Source organism: Aythya marila, assembly GCF_965140915.1.
Source record: "Aythya marila genome assembly, chromosome: 8".
NCBI classification, from domain to species: Eukaryota; Metazoa; Chordata; class Aves; order Anseriformes; family Anatidae; genus Aythya; species Aythya marila.
The window spans coordinates 6,354,926-6,379,344 of record NC_139049.1 but is presented as its reverse complement, the minus strand read 5'-3'; the positions used below and the strand labels follow the sequence as shown (position 1 = coordinate 6,379,344).

The 24,419-nt window shown below is 35.9% G+C and overlaps 1 protein-coding gene across 1 annotated transcript; it reads right to left on the bottom strand.

Annotated features, from left to right (window-relative positions):
• Nucleotides 1-401: 401 nt before the first annotated feature.
• STXBP3 (syntaxin binding protein 3) lies at nt 402-24,276 on the bottom strand. Its single transcript, XM_082765696.1, has 19 exons — nt 24,210-24,276; nt 20,674-20,723; nt 18,991-19,072; nt 16,692-16,768; nt 15,966-16,044; nt 13,881-13,981; nt 13,125-13,279; nt 11,365-11,455; nt 10,647-10,771; nt 9,371-9,475; nt 8,781-8,838; nt 8,507-8,572; nt 8,019-8,099; nt 6,938-7,076; nt 6,222-6,328; nt 5,645-5,743; nt 4,651-4,736; nt 3,708-3,856; nt 402-1,571 (listed from the first exon to the last, which is right to left on the bottom strand). The coding sequence occupies exons 1-19, from the start codon at nt 24,250-24,252 to the stop codon at nt 1,480-1,482; spliced, it is 1,785 nt and encodes a 594-aa protein (XP_082621822.1). The 5' UTR covers nt 24,253-24,276; the 3' UTR covers nt 402-1,479.
• Between the last annotated feature and the right edge of the window lie 143 nt (nt 24,277-24,419).

Here is a 24,419-nt window from a genome sequence, read left to right as displayed (position 1 = left end):
CAACCATATACAATACATAAGTATCAATACAGCGAGTTTCATTTGACTTCTCAATTATTTTAGTCCTTAAATATGACACTGATATCAGTTATTACATTCTGCACTTACTGCTTTTAAATCATTTAGTTTTATAATTTATAAACTGCTTTGAAGGAAGGAAAAAAAAACCTGACCTTTTGCCACCTTCTAATTCACTTCGACCAAACTTACCTATCAAAGATGTTTTCTTAACCTACTAGTTAACCTGAGGGCAAAAAGAAGGAAAAGAAAACACATTTCTGCAAAACAGAAGATGAATACCCTTACAGTTTGTAGAAATGGTAAATAAACAACTTGAGTAATCGTGTTTTATGACATTTCTCTCAGATTTCTCTCACATATAATAAACTAGCATATCAATGCACATCAACACAATATTATCCCTTTAAAGGGTTAATAAAAGTTTACACTTAAATAACTAAGACAAATCTAATTATTAGCAGTATTACAGAACTAATATAATTTATTTGATCCACTTAATCACAAACTAATGTATTTCTTTCTTAATAAGTAAGAAAAAAAAAAAGAAATTCTCCTTGAATGCATCGGGTTTTGTTGTTTGGTTTGCTTTTTTCTTTTTATTACCAAGCCCTGCCAAAGATTTGGCTGCTTCCCCTCTTTTTCTCTCTCATCTTCCTCCCCCCTTCAAAAAAAAAAAAAAAAAAAAAAATTGAAGCTTACAATTTTGAAAATTACATGGGAGCTAGCAGAACACTATTATAGGCAATTCCATTTATAAAACAGGCGCACTACACAGACAATCACAAGCAAGTCTGTAAAAAAAACTATTTTTGGAAATTTTTAGAGATAAGTATATGTTTACAGTGTACTTCAGTCCACAATTGACAGCATTTCTTTAATGTTATTTATTGAAATTAAGTGCTCAATATGTCTATGACTGGATTTCTACCTTACCCACAACCACCCAGAAAAAAAAAAAATTCATAATGACATGTATTTAAAATTATTTTACAGAGAAGTTAGAGACATTGCACTTTTGTGAAATATACACTTTTTTTTTTTTTTAACAAACTAGTATTTACAGCTTTCTTTTGAAGCCTCTCCCTCAGACCCTAGTCTTTAATTCAGTGATTTTTAGAAATAAACTATTATAGAAAGGTTTCACAGTTTTCAAAAACAATTGGAGTATACATACATATATATATATAATCATGATAAGTTTTATCATAACTTGTTAGGGAAGAACATGCCCTTTTGAAAAGGCACTTACAGTGTACCACCGCCTATACTAAATACAACCTAAGAAACATGTTATTCTTTTTCCCCTTTCTCTGCCTTCTACTCCCCCCAAAAAGCAGCAACTTCAGATTTTAAATGACATTCCATTAGTCCCTGTAGTATCCCAGTACAGTATTTGCAAAAGTCAGTTGCATGAGAACGTGTACATACTATTTGTCTTTTCCTAACGCATCACCCTTTCTATTCATCCTTAATGCAGACCGTATCCTTGGGTTTACTGAGGCTCTTTACTTCATCCAGTAGTCTTCTAGGTGTCAAAATATGTGTAGAACCTGACAAAGCAAACAAATTTTTAGACTGATTAAGTTAATTGTTACGCTTTGCAGTCATTAGAAGTATATATACACACACACACACACAAAAAAACAGTTCAAAATGTTTTCGTGTGTTACGTAAAGTTGTGTGTTACATAAAGCCCAACTGTCACGATTAGGAAGGCCTACGAGGGAGGTGTCCTCCTTCCACACACAGTGGACAACCAGAAAAAAAAAACGGTTGTCTTTCTTGCTCTGCCCCTTGCCCCAGTTAAACAAAGGCTACAAGGATTTGGGGACCAGGAGAGAGTGGAGAAGCAAAGATGGGAGGGCAAAGACCACATCCCTAGTACTCTTACTTTGGACACCAGTTTCAAGTCCCTGCTCCGTCTGGTTTGAAACACAGCCTTGAACCTTTCACTCCATAATTGTCCCAAGCTGCAATAAATCTGCCCATTCTGTGGAAGGGTGAGTTAATAACAGGCTTTATCCTAAAAATCAGGAAGTCATCTGCATTAAGGATTACCACAAACAGTTCTCCATACAAATAATGGTTAGAGAAAATTTTCTTTTACCAGTCAACATTTCCTAAAAAAATTCACAACAAATTCCAAATTTGGAGCGGCCAAGAAAATCCATGCTATTCCTCAAGAGCACACTACTATTACTTCTCTGATTCTCATGGAGCATGATATAACTGCCTTGAAGGGTCACCCTGCAGTTATAAAGGAAAATCTTAACCATTTAAGATTAGGGCAGTCTCAAACCTTGAGTTTTAGCAGTGTCAATCTGTACAGGCTAGTATTCCTTGAATTCTCAATTCAAAATTGAGTAATGTTTTCATCTTGCATGGAAATGTTATCACCTTCCCTCAGAAAGCAGGATTACATGCAAAGCTACAAGAATCACTTCCAAATAAAAAAAAGGAAGATGATGCTGAACTTAGTGCCAGAAATTACAATGGAAGTGACTTATGCTAGATGCAATTTTGTAAACAAGTCTTAGATGAAGAAACAGCCTTGTCAAACTACATTCCTCTTGTCCTTGTCTTCCAATTGCAACTCAACACTGGTGTTAAACCTACCTCAATCACTACTAACAAGACCAGCAACCAAAAGAAAAAAAAGTACTAATGGCAGATTCTAGTTCTCAGAATCAAGTTGTTACTGCTTTAGGGAAGAGTCTTATTTATTTAAGTGACAGTAGATAGGATTATTCCTGAGTGTCAAAAAGGATTTAAAGTTTAGTTGCCAAAACACAGGCATCTCAGGCAATTAGGATGCTTTAGATGACTCCGCACCCAAACAGCAGTTGCCACTGCACATCAATACAGGTCTCTGGTAAGGTTCTAAATCTGGGATTTTTGTTTTGATATATCACGTACCCAAGTGTTTTAGCAATTAAATTTAAATAGCAATAAATGATTATCTGGAACACAGCAGATGATAGAAAAAGCATTTGCTGCCTCTAGGTATTAACTGAGGGATTATTACTCCTGCTAGTGATTCATGCATTTACAAACACACCGCAGAATCCTAAAAAGATTAGGGAGATCACTAATTTTCACGGAAAAAGCTATTGAGCATGGTGTGTTTTATTTAATTTTTCTGAAAGAAAAACAAAAACATGACAAGAACGGCAAGATGTTGTAAAACAGACTTAGCTACACTTGAAAAAAATTTTAAAAAAAAATAAGAAATAATTATTTCTCCTCCCTCCCACAAGAAGTGATTACTTTTGCAGTATTCTACCAGCTTTCCTACTACTTACAAAATTAACCAGAATAATAATTGTAGCTGCAGGTAATTGTAGGTACAATAATTGTAGGTAAAGCACAGGCAGATGCATGAGTTTGTGAGGAGACAGTCTAATGCAAGGAAATAAAGATTTATTAAATATTTTTTGCTATACGTCAGACTACTTTAATAACTCATTTCTCTGATTTAATTTATGATGTTACTTCTATGTTGAAAACTACCAAAGGATCTTCTCAGTTTAAACGTCTGGTTTTAAAAGATACATTGGCTGTAGCATTAGTTTACTGAACCAACGTTGAAAAAGATGCTTACATTTTTACAGAAATGTATCTTTAGACTACATACTCTTGTTTAAAGTAAATCTCTACATATCACCCTGGTCCCAGGACAGACTTACCAATGATAACTTCACATGACTTGTGGGCTTGAGAAACTTCGTAAGCACTGCGCATCTCAGAATATGTAATCCCTCCAATCACAAATATAATCAGTCTTGCACTACTCTTTCGCTCATCTTGATAACTAGCTTTAGGTTTCTGGCGAGCACTGCAAAACATTTCATAAGATGACATTTATATAGTTTTACGGATTAATTTTTGGTAAAAATGACACACTTAATGAGCAGTAATGGTTTCTGTCATGCAGTTCACAAAGCAAAAAAAATCCAGTAACTAAAAGAGTTTCTAAGAACACAAGTTAGTACATTACACAAACTACTCAGATATCCAAAGGGAAAATAAATACAAAGCAAAAATCTTGTTGTACACAGCTTCTCTGTCAGGAAGCTTTGTTCTGCATGCTACCAATTACAGCAGAAGCTTTCAGAAGAGTTCATTTGAAAAAGCTAAAATCTCAAGTACTTCAGTGTCCATACACAAATAGAATATAACTAAAAATAGATTTATTTAGCTGTTATCAAGTAAGATTCACATAGCTAGGAAAGATAAAAAATAAAACATACTTTTCCTAACATATATACTAATTGCAGATTCAAATTACCAGCATACTGATAACACATTCTTAAAACTACTTCACAGTAAAAAGCTCAGTTGTTTAAGCTTCTCATTCTAGGAATATGGAAATGCTATTTCTAAATTAGAAGCAAAAAGGAGATATTCTACACAAGCAGCCACGCAGGACTAGGAAGAGTTACTAAACTAACAATCCAGTTCAGGGTGTTTTAGATGAGTTAAAAATTATGGTTTTACACCTCAACATTACATAACCATTTATAAATCATTTCACCACTTAGAAAGTGCACTTGTATAATGCTTAACAACACCTGTGACAGAAGTACTGAGAAACAGGAACATCGCATCTCAAGATATTAACCACTTTACCTTACTGCTCCTGAACCATTCCAGGTAGGTGGACACTGGGAACAATAGGGCCAGTCTTTTGAGTCTAGTTTGTTTTCTATAGCATCCTGAAGGGCAAAACAAAAACCCAGTTTAAACAACCATGGAGAACCAAAGCCCAACAAGCTTCAACTTCCAGTAAGGATGTCTACCTGACATTTAATGACAGCACATATCATTTCTTAGAACAACCAATGGCAGCCAGCATCGCCAAAACAGTGTTCTTGCATACCAAAATGCTAGACCACGTAATACTAGAAGCAATTATAAGACTTTCATACATCATAAGGAATGGAAGTACACATGCTTTCTTTCTCAAAAGGATAGTGATTTAACTGCTCAGATATCACTAGCAGTTTTTCATCTGCAACTACTCTAACTTAACTAATTTCTCTAGGGGACTATATGAGAGAAGTCATGGTCTCCTGAAGGCACACCCAGTTAATGAATTAACAAGGTTAGCAAAACTCTGAAAATGTGTGCACTGAGTCAGACCAAAGACCCAGTAAGCCCACTATTGTCTGACATCAGCAACAGACTGATGCTTAGGAGGAGATTTAAGAATAGAGCAGCAACTTCTGCCAAGTAAAATTTTCTGGCTTCTACCAATCTGCAACTTAGATTTGCATTACAGCTTGAAGACCTACTAGAAGAAAACAAAAATGACAAAGGAGGTAATATCCAGATCTTTAGATTACACTAAATATTACCAGTGACAGGGCAGGCAGCTCAAAACAAACAAACAAACGTTCACTTTGGTTTGCTTTACTCTTAAGTCAACCTCCAGTAAGTAGCATTAACAATAAACAGCACTCTAATTGCCTATATTATAAACAGACTAGAATTGATTGCTTTACCAGCAGAAGTATTAATAGAAGTAAGTTAAAATACTATAAAATTTCATTAGATGGAATACAATTGCACACTTGGATATATATTCCTGCATTGCATGAAATAATTACTTGTTTGAAATTACCTCCATAACATCTTTGATAACAGGCGTCCACCTAGAGAGTTGAAAAGTTTCTTCTAAAGAACGGTCCCTTCTTGTTTGTTTCTGTTGCTGAACAGCAGACTGAAAAGATTTTCAAAACCATAGATATATTATACAGTACTTTTGTTTTGAAAACTTATTCCCAGTTCACAGCAGGTGGGAGAAAAAAAATCAGTAAGAAATTTTAAAGAAATTATTATCAATTACGGTGATACCATAGTATGATTGATAATCATTCCACAGGTCTGATTACCTGTAGAATTCAGGATACACTAAGAAAACACCTTTCAGAGGCAAGGAACTGAGTAAGTTAGTGCTTCCCAAAACCAACCAGCTAGAGTCACCATCTGATGATGTTACAAGGGAACATTATAGACATCTCTTTGAGAAGTATCCAAGTTAATTGTTTAAAGGATTTCTCCTAGACATGTCATGACAATAGGAATGCCTAGTAATTGCCTGCTTCCAAAACAGAACCTGGTCAATATTGCTAAGAGTTGCTGAAAGAGCTGTAGACAAGTGCTTGGATGGTAGGAAATTTAAGAAAAAAAAATCTTACTGAAGAGATAATAGGAACATCAAGGTATTTCCAGTTTCTTATCATATCACTATCACTTTCTATTTGTACATTCTGGATCAGCTTGTCCAAGTTCTCCTGGGTAGTTCCTTTGATATAAGAAAAACATACGACTTGGTTACCACGTGACTTCGTCAATGCAATGAGACCAATTTTGTCTCACACATTCTGGGCTGTTATTCTTTAGTCCAGGATTTTTTTTTTTTTCATTTGGTTGGCCAATACACTACTGTGTATTTAACGTAAGTTTAACATAAGCAAATTTTTATGCTAAAATATAGGATTAAAAATCCATTTTTGAGAACAGAACTCAATATTGTTACAGATTCCTTAGACCCACATTCTGATCGTTTCCTCCTTTTTTTAGTACAGATTTTCTCCCATTGACTTCATTTTCAGGTTCCCTTAACAACTTCAACATTGTGTGAAAAGGAGAAAAATTCTTACAAACATTCAAGCACAGGAATGATGCTAAAAGAGGGTATGGATCTGCACTTCTACTGAACCTCTTGTTTCTTTATCAATACTATCTTCACTACCAATCTGAGGGAAGAGAATTTACAGAGGATAGACTGTTTCTTTTAAGTTTGACCATCAACTAACACATGTGCTTGAGTTAGTTAAAATACTGGACTCTTTCACAAAATTTGAGTTGAAGTTCATAGCACTGAGACAAAAAACAGGGCAGCTTAACATACCATTTGTGCTGAAGATATACAGGAGAATAGCTCTAATTTTGTCATAGTTGTCATGATTTTTGTTGAGCAGAACTGGCAGGAGGACTCTCATTGAGTCTTTCACTTTTTGACCTTCTGCATCAGTTCCAAGAGCCAAGTCCTAAATTAAAAACAAAGTAAATCATTTCAGCAAGTACACTTTTTCTTAAATGGGTTTTGTTTGTTCTGAAATATATTTTTATGAAAATAGAGGCTTCAAGAAAAAAAGGCTGCATAAAATTAAACTGTATGAAAAGTTTTAGACATAACTATTTCAATAGTGATGTGGTAATACTATATAATGCTTTTAGACATTTAATATTGTTTGAATACAGTTTGCAATGGACTTTGAGAATGCTGCAAGAATACATTTTACGCAAACAGATTCAAATTCTCATAAGACAATCAAAAACATCTGTATAAGAGGAATAAACCAACAGCTCAAATACAAGCAGCTACAGTCTTTGTTGTATTGTTATTTTGGACAAGAGCTCTGTCAAATTTAAACTGCTAGCCTCAATCCAGGCTACAATAAAAACAGTTGTATCCCTCTCCCTGCCCAAAATAAAGATATTCTATACCTCAAAACTGTTATAAAATATTAATTCAGAAGTATTATATATCCTGTGAAGCTCCCCAGAATTCATAATAATATGAATGTTGAACTTGAGATTAGTAGTACAACTGCAATGTCTCACTCAAGCAGGTACTTTTTCCAGACATTTAAAAAGGGCTTCCTTCAGCAGAAATAGTAAGGCAACTTCATAGGATATTTGAATCAAGAAAATTCAAAGATCATCGTTATACAGATCAGCCAAATTCGAAGAAAAAACAGAACTCTAATAACAACTCTTTAATTGGCAGAGTAAGAGTTGTATATCTCACCTTAGTTCAAATACTACTACCTCAAAAAGTGACTGCAAAGAAAGAAAAAAAAAACACAAGGGAGATACTAGGTTTGTCAGTTAAAACTAAGCACCTATTCCTGCCCACAAAAAAGTTGCATTTGCAGTAGTTTTGTGGGGTTGTTTTTTTTTTTTTTGTTTGTTTGTTTTAAACATACCTGTTCAGTTTTACAAAGCCTTTCTATATTAGGCTTGAACTTGCTCATGCAATCTTCTGCTAAGTTAAGGTGGACAACTTGCTAGAAGAAAACAAAAATCCGTTTTCATAGCTTGTTTTTTTTATTTTATTTTAAACAGAGCAATCATTTTTACTGGTTACAAAACTCAGTCTTTCACCAATATTCAGAATCATCATGCATTTTCCATAGTTTACCCTTCACTTGAAGATTGATCCCCCCCCAATACTTTCTAGAACATTACTCTTACATCTTCAGTCCTTAAAGTACATACATAAAAATGCTTAACTGTAAACTGTATTTAAATGAAACACGTGGAAACAAGTTTTCTTCTCAAAAATTTACAGTAGTTGAACATAAATTGGAAAAAAGTTATACACAATAACAAGTGAATAAATCTAAACTTCAACAACACAATTACAGCACATAAATTATTTAGCACTGAGCTGTACTTACGAAATACCCCTTACCCTAGTAATCTCTTTACGATAGTGTGGCATCTTTTTCATCAATTGGGACAAACTGGATATTGATAACTGTGAAGAAACAATAGAAATTTATTTTTTCCCCCCCAGTATTAGACACTTGTACTTCCCTTCCTGATGCAGCTTTGCATTTTCCAAATATTGCAATTGGTATAGGTTTGCACGTGTATATTTAGGTTTCTCTAGTAGATCCACAAATTACACAGATCTGACCATCTGAAAATTCAATTACCAGGAAAAACAGCACTAAACAACTTACTTTTCCTTCTGTTGCTTTCTTTTTTGATGAAACTTCTTTCAGCAGTTTTGGTATTTCCCTGCATAAAAATAATGAAATAAATAAATAATGAAATGCAACAGCATCACAGTTCTTAAAATCTTAAAGAGAACTAAGCAGCAATAAGTTTTGAATGAAAGTAAAAGCTTCAAATACAGGTTTTCTGCAGAGTAATAAGTGTTTTCTACAGCATGTTTTTCAGCAGAGGAAACTGAAGTTAAACAATTTATTTTATGATATTTATCAAGTCATTTGAGGCAATAACTTCTTGGTATTTCTTGCAAAATCCATATGAATTTAAAAGATTTGAAGATATTTCCTAGGAAATAATTTTATTTTTCCTCAAGAACTGTAATGACTACTCACAAAATTGCATACCTTTATACATACATGCTATGATTCTCAAAGTATGTTTTCTTCCTGGCAACAACTATTCAACAGCTTAACGTGCATATAATAAGCTATTTTCATTATTCCCTATACTCCTACTTCCTTGACTGTTTGTGAGACATATACCCCTCAAAGAAACATTTATAACTTGTATTTAACAATTTGTTAATTGATTCACATACTCTATCACATCTGCAATATGCTTGTGCCGAATCTTCACCCAGAGCTCATCATCTTCCTCCAGAATTGCTTCCTTTTCCTTCCCAGCTGATCCATCTGTTTTGTACCTTCAAAAAGAAGATTTGAATGACAAATTAAATCTAAAATAAATTTCCCTTCAGATTTAAATTGTGTGTGAAATAATATACATTGATATTGCAAAGCACAGATTTTTGTACCTACTATGAAACATTCTATAACTCTGAGGGAAAAATCAAGAATCTTAGTCCCCAAATTAAATCCCATTCACACATAGAACAGACAAGGCATGACAAATTATTTCACATGCACAAGGTAACATGCTTCACAGCATTACAGACTATTACTTTCAACTATTACTTTTCTACTAACACAAATCAACCTACATAACAAAATAGTCTTACTATATAACACTTCCAGTTACAGAAACTCACAGATAGGGTGTGAAGCCAGAATGCAGAAAAATAGAAAAAACAAGATTAATTGTGAAAGCTGGATCATGACTCTACTTAGAAAACATACTCTGCTATGTTCCCATACCCAACAAATTTCAGATTTGCAAAATTCTACGTTATATGAAAATACTCAGTGTTTCCAATGAGCATTCCTGTTTGACTATAGCAAATCAGGTCAAATTGCCTCATTGTTCCAAGAAGCAGTCATCAAAAAGAAAAGTCTTACCAAAATCTTTGGTGTCAGAACAATTCAACAGCAAAGTACCATACTCAAACAAAGTCGTTATTCCAATTAGTGATAAAACAACACACACAAACTGAACACAGCTTACCTAAATGTCTATTTGGGGTAGAAACACGTAAGATTACAGCAACCACACAAATTAAATCATGAACTATAAAAGTCTTATGGAAAAAAAAAATCTTTTTCTCCAGAATTATTATCCTATTAGTGGTCTTGATTTATCTTAACAGAAGCCAGGAATCTGAACGTGCCCTACCAATGCCTTGATACAAGTCTAGCACAAAGGTTGAAAACATTAGAAATAGAGATTACTTAAGCAGACAACTAAGAATAATGCATCAAAGTCAAATTTAGCAAAAATATTAATTAGTCCCCACCTAATCTCAACTAAATGAGGAAGTTAATTAAAAAAAATTGCAAATTCAAGAGGAAAGACTAATAACTAAAGCAACTCTTACATATTAAAAGCACCTTAAAAACACCTACAGTGCAATTCAGCTCAACAATTCTGTATATATTATCAAGAATAAAGTGTTTAGATTAAAAAGAAAAAGTACTTGCTTGTAAGTATCATTTTCAATTGGTAGCAGATCATATGCCATTGCCTGGAACGTGAGTTCATGAAGTACAGTTGATACTGGGTCAAAGCCACGATCAATTATTATTAATTGTGAGTGGGTTTTAGCCTAGAAATCCATCAAATAAATGTAAAGATAAGATGCACAGTACAAAACCAACGCATCTTAAGTCTATTTACAGTAAATTACATTGCTGTACATGTTCTTGGAATAAAACCTATCCTATTGCTTGAGGAATTCTCCATAACTGAAAAAAAATGGGGTCCAAATGGTTATCAACAAAAACAGAAACAAATATTTAAATGATAATCAGAACACAATGCTTTTAAATAGTAATCCTAACGCAATGCTCTTAGGACAACTGCATTACATTCACCTTACCTAATCAAAAGAAAATAAAAATGCTTAAAAAAAAAAAAGCTTTTAAGGCCTCTCATTATCTATTCATAAATCTGTAAATTGCTTTTATTTCAGAGTAGATTATCTACACTGTGCTGCAGTACATCAAAAAAGATCTGCACTAAGGCCTCCAAACATTCAGCTCAAAGTTCTATTTTGGGCTTTAGTGCAGTAGCATCAGATACATTTATTTCTGTAGCAGAGTGGAACATCACTAAGTCAAATCCTTTACCCCATACTTTTGTGCTTAGGCTGCTGCCCATGATGTAGCAAAAAAGCAAACATTTTAGTTCATTTTCTACCTTTATTTGGCTTTTCTCATCAGTTTTGTAGTAGTCTTCAAGATGTTTTTCAACAAGGTGTGCAAGTTTGCTGGCATTATCTGATGGCGCGCTGGGAAAAAAGGAAATGAATGTAACTTAGTTTCTTAATCGAAAAATTAAAATGCTACCTTTAAAACAAGGATCTCCTTAGACCGATTCCCTGGTTTTACATGCAGTTTCAGTACACCATTCTAAGTATCTCCATTATGTTTTCATTCTGATATTATAATTCCACTCTTTTCATGTTTCAGGTTCTTCAGACAGTAGGAACAGTGTCAGTCAGAAGATGGACATAAACTGTCCTAGTAGCCAGCACCAAAAATTCTCAGTCAGGGAGACACGCCCAGAACCACCACCTGGTCAAGAGCCTGAAGCTATTGTTTTAATAGCCCACCATTATCTTTGCCTACTTTCCAAATTATTTTTCTTACAGGAATGTTACAGCCAGCTTGACTAATGTTTTAGGCAAAACCCAATCTAGGAAGTGCACATTACTACCTCTAGCAATGCCCACAACCCCCAGGCTTTTCAGATAAGTATAGACATGCAAAGAAACAAGTCATCTGCAAAGCCAGACGGTACTGTGGCCTAGGCAGGGCACTGCTCATAGTAGACATTAAGACACTCTTTAAAACATCACGAGGAGAAAAGTCTCACTGCTAAATTTTCAGGCAACTACACATTTAAATTAACAACTGGAAATCTAATAATTAACTTTTTTTTTGTAATCACTTATTTCTCTTTGCTTCCAATATACCACAAAAGTCTTTTATAACTAGCAAAGAGATAGAGAGAAGAGTTACATTTTTCCATTAAAAGAAACTTGAGTCTAATTTTAGAAGTGGAAGTTGCAATTCAGGAAAGCACAAGACTAAGTCCCTGATGAATAGTTTCTACACAGAAATCCTAAAATTTTTGGTGCATGAAGCTTATTACAGATGAATATGAAATCAACAAGCAAATACAACACATGCAGTTCACCAACCTAGGGTAGGTCCGATACACCTTGGATATGCCTTACTACAACACATGACACATATGTATGTATTTCAAATCATGACTTTTCCCAAAAATTTAAGGTCACAGAATAAATCTGTGGTCAAATCTCAAAAAAGTTTCATATCCTTTTGGAAAAGGAAAAGAGAACAGAAGAAAAACAAGGAAACACACCCACAGTCGAGCAATTATTGTTTCATTACTCTCATTAAAAATATTAGAATGCCATTCTTGGGTGTAATTTCAGATGCTTACTCTGATTTCAAAGCTACCACCCTGTACTCTATCAAAGCTCAACAAAAGTATTCTCAATTTCTGTACTATGAAGAAATTCAGAAAAAGCATTATCATCTTTCCTAATCTAATCTGCCTCAGCAATTTATTAATTCCTTGATCTTAACTGGAGCTACAAAGCTCCCAACAGCAGCATCTCTGTTAGAGGACTCAGTAGGCACACTGTGTAACGGAGGGCAGCATGTTAGCATCACCCTATAGCCCAAACATGAAATACAAGCAATTCACAACAGAACTTAATAAGGTAAGCACTGGTACGTGCTTACACAAAGGAAGAATCCCTGTTTCACATATACTTTATGAATTCCTACCTTTCTGTAATTAGAGTTGTGGATTAAATTAAGTCACAATAAAAGAAACAATTCTACAGCTTCAAGCTAGTATCAAACAATGTGGCAAGTCCCAAAAGTGAAAGCAGCTACACAAACAAACCACTATTTTTGCCCCACCTTTTACATCGTACTCCTGGATTCTCTTCTAGAGTGGCACACAGAGTAACAATTTGTTCAGCCATTGTTTCCATTACAGCATCTTTATCCTTTGTCTTTTCCAGAGTTGGACTATAACAGCGGTAGAATGCATCTGGGACATTGAGAGTAAATACCTAGGTAAAGTACAACCAAGAAAAAAAAAATGGCATAAATCATACATTTCCAAAGCATCTGTTAAACTGCGGGCTTCACTAAAAAGTTATGTAATAGTTATGTAATAAATAATAATAGCAAAGCAACCAAATCCACAGTGATGGCTTCTCAAACTAAATAATAATAAAAAAAATGCGGCCCTATCTGCTATTCTAGTTTCCACTGAGCAATTAGCTCTGGAATTTTCCCTATTCCTACTCCTACATGCCAACCTACCTAAGTCTGTCAAAATACCGAAACTTACTGCTTCAAGACAAACAGGAATACCTGCCTTCTCTTAAGGAACAGATTCCTTCTCTCACCTTTCTACTACAGTTCTCTACCACAACTGACTGAGTCTTGCGAAGAGGTCAAACACAACCAGTAAATGCTCTTCCAGCACGGGAGCATTTGTTTTCAACAGAAAAATACAGGAATGCCCTGGAAATACGTCAAAGTGGTAACCAGTCTCACAGTTTGCCAATAAAAGAATAGAAGAGGTACTTTATGTGATCATTTTCTAGTACATCAACAACAGTCATATAGATTTAAAGTGCTGTTGAGATGAAGAATGAAACTTACCTGAGACTCATATGGGAAGAAGGAAATGTTGATCTCCTTGCATCTCCTTATTGATTTGGAGCAGGAAGACTTAATTTTATTGAAGAGGTTATCAGGACAAACTATGGAAAGAAGATACTACACTAAAAATCTTTTGGGCATATTCCAGCAATTACTTATGTCATTTATAAACTTACAACCTTAAAAACCTCTAACATTATTTTTTTTTGTTTTCCAAAAATGAGCATTTGCAATTATTTATGTGCTTTTAGTATGACTTCCTTGTAGGTTGAGTTCTGATCCCACGGCTTTCATGAAATGGATCAGTTCACCACACCATCCAATTATTCTCCTTTCAAAGCAATACTAATTAAGAGCCAGTTATCAGTAACATAACAAAGTTGCCAAAGCTTCCTGAAGTGAAAGAAAATATACAATCAGTATCTTGTATAGTGAGATCTCTTTTTAAAGATGCATTGCTGATCATTTTTACTAGCTTTTGGCAGGTGAGTTTGTATAATAATTTTTAGTAGTGTACAGCAGTGAAGGATATCAACTATAATAAAGCAAAAATTTCTACTCTTTTCTTTTTTTTTGCCCATATAGGAGAGAGAAAACATTTCCCATGCTACCAAAAAAAAAAAAAAAAAAAAAAAAGGTTAAAGGAAGAAGTACTGTGTAGATATCAAGTATAAAAACAGAAATATAGCATTCAATTACAGATCTCACGTGTTCCGCCAATTCACAGGCTACATTGGATCACAGTCTAGAAACTGAACTAAAAACCACCACCGTTTTGATGACAAATTCTACATAGACTTGAAAGTGACCATAGAAAGTATTTCTCTCTCTCAGAGAAATTTTGGCAAATATTCGTAGTGAAAGCTTGCACATTTGCAACATGAGAATACACAGGAGTATTTTCTCAGGAGAACCAAAAACTGCTGCATTAGCAGCAAATGAAACAAGCTGGGAGATGTTGCTATGAATTTCATAACTGCTCTGAGAAAACACAGTTCCTTGAAAAAGCAACTAACAATACCAACCTGAAACACCTAAAAATTTGACTGCTGGAAACAAGACTAATTCATGAAATAAATGGTTCTGTAAATCTGAAAGTGATTTGAGGGTAAAACAGAGACAAAGAATTACCAGCTTTTACTAAGCTCCTGCCAGTGGCAGATAGACAGAAGCAGACCCACAGGAGTGGCTTGTCAGGCACAAAGAACAGTCTTCGCAGAAATACTCAACAGAAAGGGAATTTCACCGGATAAGCTTGAGTAGTTTCCAAATGCAACTTTAATGACGGAAATCTGACAAACACCTTAAAGAAACACTACAGAAATTGTCTTGTTTTTCACTCTAAATTGCTACATATGATACAGAGTGAAAGGGTATGATTCAAACACCAAAACATGGTTGAGATTTGGAGTAACAAAAACCCAACCAAAGAACTACATTTGAATTTTGGTTCAGGAGCTTTTTTTCCCTATGAGCTAGATTGAGCTGGCAAAGCAACTCCAAAGTAGCAGACACACATGTATCATCCACAACACCTATAGAAACTGCCACGATTCAGCAGCACATTTTGTTTCTTAACTTTCTTCCCTCTCTCCGTGCCATTTTAGTCACAGAGAGTGACAGTGGAAGAACACACAATCACATTAATCACTTGGTAGATACCAAGGCAGATGCCTTGCATCACCCATGCAAGGGCTACATAGGCACCATATTCGTTTTTCAGTTGCACACAAAAAATGCTGGCTCACAAGTAGCAGTGAGCCTTCTCTCCTACATAAGAAGGAACTACCTACAATAAAAAATTATAAAACATCATTCTTGCAGCAAAGCAAATCGTCGTGCATTTATATTTTTAAATAGTTTTATTTATATGAGGTACATAGTTTTACTTTATTTGTGGAATGACTGAGCATTGCCACAGCATCATGAGCAAGTTCTGGCAGCCAAAGGACAGTTGATGACTGGAGTCTCAAAACCTCTCGAGAGAAACAGGACCCATATATTAATGCATTAACCTACAGAAAAGACAGGCAAGAGGCTTATTTACTACAACAAAGTCAGACTACAACATAAAAGCTTACTTACAGTCAGTGAAATACACATATGCTGCCTTGTATCTGCTTGATGATCTGCTGATGAAGTCATCAATAAGTCCATCTACAGACTTGTGGGGGAAGAAAAATATCACTGTAGTATTTTGTCCTTCCTCAAGTACCAAAGCTTCTCCCCCTACCCTTTTAGTTACCCAGTCTAACTAAAGAATGCTGCAAATCAGCACAAAATACTTAAGTAGATATTTTTATTATTATTCAAAAGCAACATTAATAAGCAGTTACAGAAAGTCACTCCTGACTGACTTTCCATACCCCTCTGCCAAGATTACTTTGGGAACCCAACAGGATACTTGTATCATTTTCCACCTGTCACAGTGCTGAGATTTGTTCTCTTATGAGGTTTTAGGAAGTAGCTGTAACCTCTTACTAGAGCCATCACTTCGAATTCCATTCTTTAGTGTATTGCATTATTTGCTGCATTGTGTCTGTCAGTGAAGTTACCAAAATCTACACAATGAAACATTGTCTCCTTGATCAAAAGCTACACACCTGCAACTTGATCAGTGGTGACAATGCACTGCCTTTTCACTAGGGCAAGTTAAGCATGACACAGAGCAGCGTCACACAAATATAAAAAAAAAAAAAAACACTGCATAGTCATAATCAGTACATCAATACTCAAAAAAAAGATTGCTTTTTCAGTCTGAAAGATTTTGCAGTACTTTTTTCTGTAAAAAAAAAAAAAAAAAATACGCACCTTTTTGGTCGGAGTTATGAAATATATTGCTTTCATGTGTGGAACAGGCTCCCGGTTTTTATACACGTTCTCCACCACTACAAAGTAAAAAAAAAAAAAAAATACTACTTGAAATTAAGAGCTTTATGCTTTCATAATATACAAATATTTTAGTATAGACAATAAAAGACTAATGAAGTTGTCCTCAAAATTACTGCCAAGCATTTTTTTTTTTAAACTTATTTATTACGTTAAATAGAACAAATTACCAGAAGACTTTTGCAGCCTGCACCCTTGTGTCAACTTAAGTTTTACATCCAGATTTTCCTGTCTATTCTATACAATATTTGCCCTCACACAGAAACTTAGGGCAATACAAAGATGCTCAAGCTATGGGGCCCAGCATGAAATATCTTACAAGAGGACTGCAAGATTATTCTTTTTCCAGTACACTGAAGTAGAGGGAGAACGAAAACATGGAGGGCAACATTTTGGACTCTATTCCTCTATTGTCTTTTGTTCACCCTTTTCCTGTGTACTTATTCTGTTTCAATATAATAGCAGGCACAAATTAGATGTTTTCAACAAATCAGCAGGTTCATTCATCTCTTGCTTTTCTCTGTTTATTAAGGTCATTACTGTACACAGTGGTACAATACATTAGATCAAGAATGCAGAATGATTCATGATGCTCAGTAATTTTGAGGGGGAGAAAAGAGCAGGATAAATAACGTCAGATGTGGAAAGACAGGTTCTTTTCAACACTGTGTTCACTGAAAAGGAAAGACCTCGTATTGATGAATAGAATGCATACTTACTGATTTTTCTCACAAAGGATGGATAAGTGGTACTAATTATGATCAAAGTACATAGAAAAAAATCAGTGCATACAGCTCTGCTATCATTCTTCCTAAAGAATCATGTTATACGGAATATTCAGAACATGTAAACGCGTTGTAAAAGATAACACTGAGCAAATTTTCATAGCTTCAGGTTATAAATTGAAAGCCTAATCATGTAATCTCTTCTTTAAGCAATCTTGCTACTTATCTGAAAAAAGCTAATTTTCAATGTCGCCTCATCCAATTACAGAAGTATTTCTAAAAATCTAGAACTAGAGGCAATGAAATAAAAAAAAATCAGTAATTTAGTTTATCTGTTTCAATTTCAAAAGTAAGTTTGGCACAATGATATACTAATAAGCATTACAGAATGGCCAATAAAAATTTGACAAGTGGCTTATGGTAGGAAAAACATCTGTTAGCTTTTATTTTTTTAAACAGTTCACTAGAGGAAAAACGCTTTCATAAAATGTGCAGAAAAACAAAGCCTAATATAATCAGGCATACCAGATCTGTTTACCAGATCTATCACAATCTGTCTCTTACTCACTTCTGACAGCAGCTAACACCAAGCATCAAGGAACATCAAAGACACTCCAGAATATGTGAGAAAAACATATCCACTAGAAACTACATACAAGCTACTGAGAAAAGTGACAACCTGATTACTTTACCTAGAAGAAAACGATACGTAGCATGAACAGTGATCATTGATATCACTTAGTTTCAAGCATTTTTTCCTGTTTGTTTTTGTTGTTGTTGTTTTCCCAGTAAAAGTTATCTTGTTTTGAAAATAGGCCAGAACATTTCTGCGCAACACAACTCAAATTTTAATTTTCGTATCCCATCCACTTGCTTGCAACCACCCCTCATCAGTTTTCTGTTGTTGCCTGTTGTTTTCATTTTGTCTTCAGCACTTACATTTCCATACCCTTCTATACCCATACCCCAATTCTACTGCTCATGAGCATACATGCATTCAAAGCAGTGGGTATTAGTCACTTGCAGAACACATTAAGAAAATTATAGAGAGCAGTTTGCCTATTCTTTTAAGTGAACTTTAGTAAAAACATAGTTCTTTACTATGCTCCTGTATTCACTTCAGCTCACAGGTAACATCCTCAAAAAATTCAGTGTCATGGATAATTCATTTATCACATCCAGGACATCAGAAAAACAAAACAAAAACAACAAAAACCAACCACCAACACCCTTAAAGCAATCTTTTGCAGTAAGACAGGAAAAAAATAGCTTCCGAGCAGAGACATGTTTAATTTTCTATTCAAATAGTGAAATTGCAATTGGTTGGTTATTATAAAAGCCAGTTTTCTAGTCTAATACACCATGGTAATTTGGCTGTTGAAGACAAGAAAAAATAAAGTTTTATGTGAGGGTACCATCAACTTTATTCTTTGCTTCCTTTTTTTTTTTTTTTTAAATCAAGACATAACGTGTATATTGAGAAGAGCTGTGCTTACCTGTGATACCCTCTGCCAGCAGATCAGTCATCTTACAGCAGAGTGACAGCAATTTAGTAGTATAGTCATCTAAAAGAATTATCTAAATACATAAAACATCAATTAGATAAATTAATCAGCTGTAATAAAACCATATTATTTCCTGAATAACCTGCCATGAAAATTTGACACTGAAATCCACTTCTTTACTCTGTATCTTTCATCACCTGTACATAGCAGCTGTAGGAAGAGGAAGAAATTCATCTCCAGTAACATCAGAAGGATGCTACATACAGCATCTCAGAAGACGAACTGCATCTTAAGTACCTTGGTACCTTGTCCCCTCGTCTCAAAACTTTCACTTAGACACAAGTCTTGAATTCTGCCTAATTTGCACTACGGCCGACTTAGGTGTATCTGTTCTTAGTCTCAAAAGTTTTACAGCTTAAGCAGCTGTTCTCTCCTCCCACCCCACCCACCCAGTTCTAACAGTTTTTTATGAGATAATAATTTCTCTTAACTAACCAAGTCTCCTTCCTATCAGACTCTTCAGGTAATCAAGCTCTCTCACCCTTCCCAACCATCTCTGTGTATCTTCCTGTGCTTACATCAATCTTGAGCCATTTACAATAAAATGCAAGACCTCGCTGGTATTTTGTACCACTGCTTAAGTACATGTCTTCACTTCTCCACAGCTCAGAAGACACGTGTGAATTTGAAATATCTCATTAAAAAAGCAAAAACATCAGTCAAAATCAAGTCAGTCAAACTAATTGGCATAATTTTAGTCCCAAGAAGAAAAAATAGGACAATGGATTTCAGACACAAAGTCAGCTGCAAAAAAAGAACAGTCTGTCTGCATTTCTTCCCAAAATAAGAGGATCAGTAACAATTGGCTTCAACTACAACAACAAAAAAAAACATTAGTTAGAAAAAAAGGAAAGATAGACATAAGAACATATCGTGTACTGAAAAAACAGAACCTTCATCTTGGAGCTCTCTCTAACATATCTTTTAAACAAAACTTCCAAGGATGACAAATAATAATTAGATGATTAATATGGTCAAGCGCCTTTCAAAGGCAATCTGTGGAACCCCAGGAATCTGTGGGCTGCTTTAGGGCATCGACTGAAAAGTAATTCAGAAAAACAAGGCAACAATCAGCAGACTACAGGACAAGAGGGAGTGAGAAATAGGTCATACTTGTTCTGGAAGATATATAGAAATTACTGATCAGAAAACAATGCAACACTTGAATCAGATGATTTTCTCAGGGCCATTCAGCTGTACTTCCCTATTATTTTTATTACTGTTGATGTTATCACTGAAAACAGCAAACATTGGTGGAGCTGGAGTCTGGAGCAAAGCCTATCTCATACTGTTGAATCCTGCTCCACACATACCACACAGCAACATTATTTTCTCCTGGCCACCGGTGCAATTAAGACAGCAACATGGAGTTCTAAAGAACTGCATAAAGTGCAAGTCATTCAGACAAAAAAGTGAAGATAAACAGGAAGAATTTCTAAATTTAGCAAAAAAAGAATTGAGACAACTGCCATTTGTTCTTCCTCTGCTAACCCTTACATTTTTCTTTGTGTGTTACACAGACCCAACTTAACAGAACTAAAATTCCACTATTTGGAAAGTAAACAACATTTTAAGAAAAAATAGCCATTAAACGATATTTATACAAAACTATACCTTCCATTCATCCTCTTTCCTGCAGTCGTCAAATATTGCTGATTTCAGCTCTGTAAGAAGGAACAGAGATGTTACCAATTAGAAGAATCAAATTGTTCTAAAAAAATACTAATTTTTGCTAATGTAGAGAATCTCCGTAAAATCAATCTAAACGGTCATAGGCCTGTAAATATTTCATTGTCTTTTTTTCTTTATTTAGTGGAACGGTTTAGTTCAATAAAACAGATTGCACACGTGCAAAAATCAAAGTTACTCTTCAAGAAATGATAGTTACGCCAACACAGTTAAACCTGTTTTCCAATATGTGTACACTTCACATGTCCTTGCTCTTTCTCTAGAATTCCAGAAAAAAAAAAAACTACAAAAATACCAGTTTAATCAGGAAATAAAAGTTACCTTAAAACAGGTATCCATTAACTTTTCCTGCTATTACAATTTTGGGAGAAATGTCAATTATAAATCATGTATAGGATTCAGCACTAAGAGTTATGTCCCACAGCCATTACAGATCACCAGAACTATGAGCTGCAGCTTTCCAGAGCACGGTCCTCAATCTAGTGCAAATCTGACCATGGCAGTAATATTTACAAATTACAAGTCAGAAAATTTGGAGAATTGATGAGCCAATACTTTTATAAACACAACCATAAAGAAGCCTTCCCAGAGAACAGAATTTCAGATGAAGCTGTGAACTATGGCTGTCATCAGTTAGACCTTTTTCCCAAGTCCAAATGTAAAAGTAAGGCAAACAGTTCTGAAATACAGACTAACAAAATTGACACACATTTTGTGATTCCTGCCAAGTGAGACAATCACAAAGAGCTCCAGAACAGTAGTTGCACATACAGCAAAGTCCATCTACTTCTTAAGTTTTTGTAAATATTAAGATCTTCATTTACATTCAAGGTCCTTTGGCATGATACTATCTACACCCAAGATACCCAAAACTAATACCCAAGGCCATTGTGTAATACAGGAACATTCTTTCCTGTCCCTTTTACACTTCGTACATTTGTTGCATTTTCTTCTGGGTTTCTACACAAGTTATAATAAAAAAACGCTTAGATTCATGAAAGTTTATTAGCCTTTGTATTTTCTGAAAACACTCTTACCAGACTTAGTCTTTAGCATTACAGAGATCTTTTTAATACTAATAAAATACTAAATAATAAATACTAAAATACTATATATACTATATATATACACTATATATAGTATATATAGTATTATATATATATATATTTATACTATATAAAATACTATAAATACTAAAATACTAAATACTAAAATAATGGACTCAGAGTCCCATCCAAAATCTCAAGTATACGGTTTCCTAAAACGTTTTCACTTGCTTGCCTATAAAATAATCCAAAACACACAAATGCACAATCCAGTTGTCTCAAACTTACTCAAACTTAATTTCTGTAATCAAAAAAAAGTCAGCTTTCTCCCACTGTGGAAGACAGATAGCATTATTCCAAGCTACCAGTTTCCCAGATACAGCATATTTTCCAACTGCTATTTATTTTATCCCCAACCTGCAACTACTTTACTCAAATAACTGGAATACCAAAGAAACTATATTGATTTACAGGATCTCAAAGTCATCTCATTTGCCTCCAGTAAGTATTCTGAAGGCAACAAAAACTATCATAAGGCCATGCATAAGTAGTGCTCCATTCTCGCCTATGGTGTCATTTCCTTAGTTCTTGTCTTTCCTAAACTGCCATATGGCAAATAAAGCCAAACACAAAAACAAACAAAAAAAGCAACCCACGCCTTGGCAAAGCCAATGACCCATTCATGCTGTACTTCCTTAAAGTACTACAACTGTGCCTTTCACCAGAACCAAGTGCCAGGGAAAACAAAGCTGGAAAAAAAAAAATGCTGAATCATAAAAAATATTAATGGCTAGGTTAAAATGTAACTATACAAATCTAGAACGCATTTTAAAACTGTTACAAGTTTTTAATGGCAGAATTGCTTAGGGAAAATAACCTTATTTACAGATACTGCATCTGTGTGTGTGTGTATCTGGTTAGTTTTCTAACTTCATTCACAAAAACTAATGTCTTCTAAATACAAGTAGCTTTCTTTTTATCTTCCTCCCTCTTTATTATTCTCTGTAAACTCTGGTAACTTTTTCCACACACTTCTGCTTAGATTTCATCTCAAAGCGCACCTTACAGAAATATGCATTCCCAAGGAACAAAGACTCTTAAATAACACCATGCCACAGCATAGATAAAACACTCATTTTTTTTCCACAGAACACTCATTTTTTTTCCACAGAACAGGAATAAGATATGCATTGTTAACAATGTACCACATGAAATGTCAGCATTACTGATGGATTATTTCCAGACAAACCAGCGTTAAAAACATTTCACGGAAATATTACGGAGCTGCCACTTCTGGCCTTGAATTACCCATAAACAAAATGCCAATTCACTAAAAACACCTGAAACTTGTTCACCAATTTCAGAATTGTTGTGGTCTTGAGAAGACAACAGTAACTAGCTATCTAACAACAATTATTTTCAAAGGAAACTTGACTTTTACGAGACGTTTTATTATTAAACCATGAAGCAGTGCTAACCTTTTTTCCCCCTTCAGTCTCGTCCACGCCAGCAATGCCACTTTCCCAAGTTCGCGTGTGCCCTGATAACACACCAGCACTTTGATCAGGTTCCCTCCTCACGAGGCCCAGATCTTCTCTAAACACCTCAGCATCCCCCAGAAGAAACTCTCAAGAAAATGTCACAGTCAAAGGCGCAAATAACTTGGAGCAACCCAGGAGAAGGAAAGCAGCAAAAGAGGGGATTTCTGAAGCTCAAATGCTAAATAAATGCTTCTATTTACAGCAGCTAGGATATTTATGTCAGTAATTTACACACTGAGCGCTCCAAAAACGTGCCCCTTTCCTCTTTTCCCCCTTCTTCTCTTCCTTCATTCCCTGCCAGCAGCCAGCCCCCGGCGCTCGCAGGTGGCAGCAGAAGGCAGGGCGGCCACAGGCCCTTCCCTGTCAGCCAGGGTCGGCCGCCCACCAGGCTGCCCGAGCAGCCCCAAAACACCTCAGCCTGGCGTGGGGCCGCTGCCCGCCTGTCCCGAGGCTGGTTTCACGCTACCGAGCCGCCACCGCTCGGCTTTTTCGGAGCGACACCGGCAGAACCTGCTCCCGAGCACGGCCATAAAACCCTGCAGCTCACTAATAAAAATACCTCCAGTGGGGTTTTTTTTGTATTATTATTATTTGTATTTAGTTTTTCTGCTGAACCCTGCCAGGCGCACGCTGCCGCTCGCTGACAGACAACCTCGGCTCCCCCGGCAGCTCCGACGGACCGGGAGCCCCCCAGCGGGACCCCTGAGGCGCTGACTCCCCTTCCCCTCCCCGGCAGCAGGCAGCGCTGCCCCGACCCGCGTCCCACCCAGCCTCGGAAGGAGGCAGAGCCGAAATCCCAAAGCCGTGGCAGCGCAATGCCCTCGGACGGCAGCCCCCGCGGCTCCCTCACAGCAGCAGCGAGCCGCGCACTCACTCTGCCACACCAGGCTCTTCAGCCCCCGCACCGCCGGCGCCATCTTGTCCGCGCTGCCGGCCCTGCCCTGCCCTTCTCCCCTTCTTCCCTTCTCCTCCTTCCCTTCCCTTCCCTTCCTTCCCTTCCGCCGCCCCGGCCCAGCCCCACCGCGCCCCTTTCTGAGGCGGCCCCGGCCGGCCAGAGTCCTGCCCGCCCCGCCGCAGCCGCTGT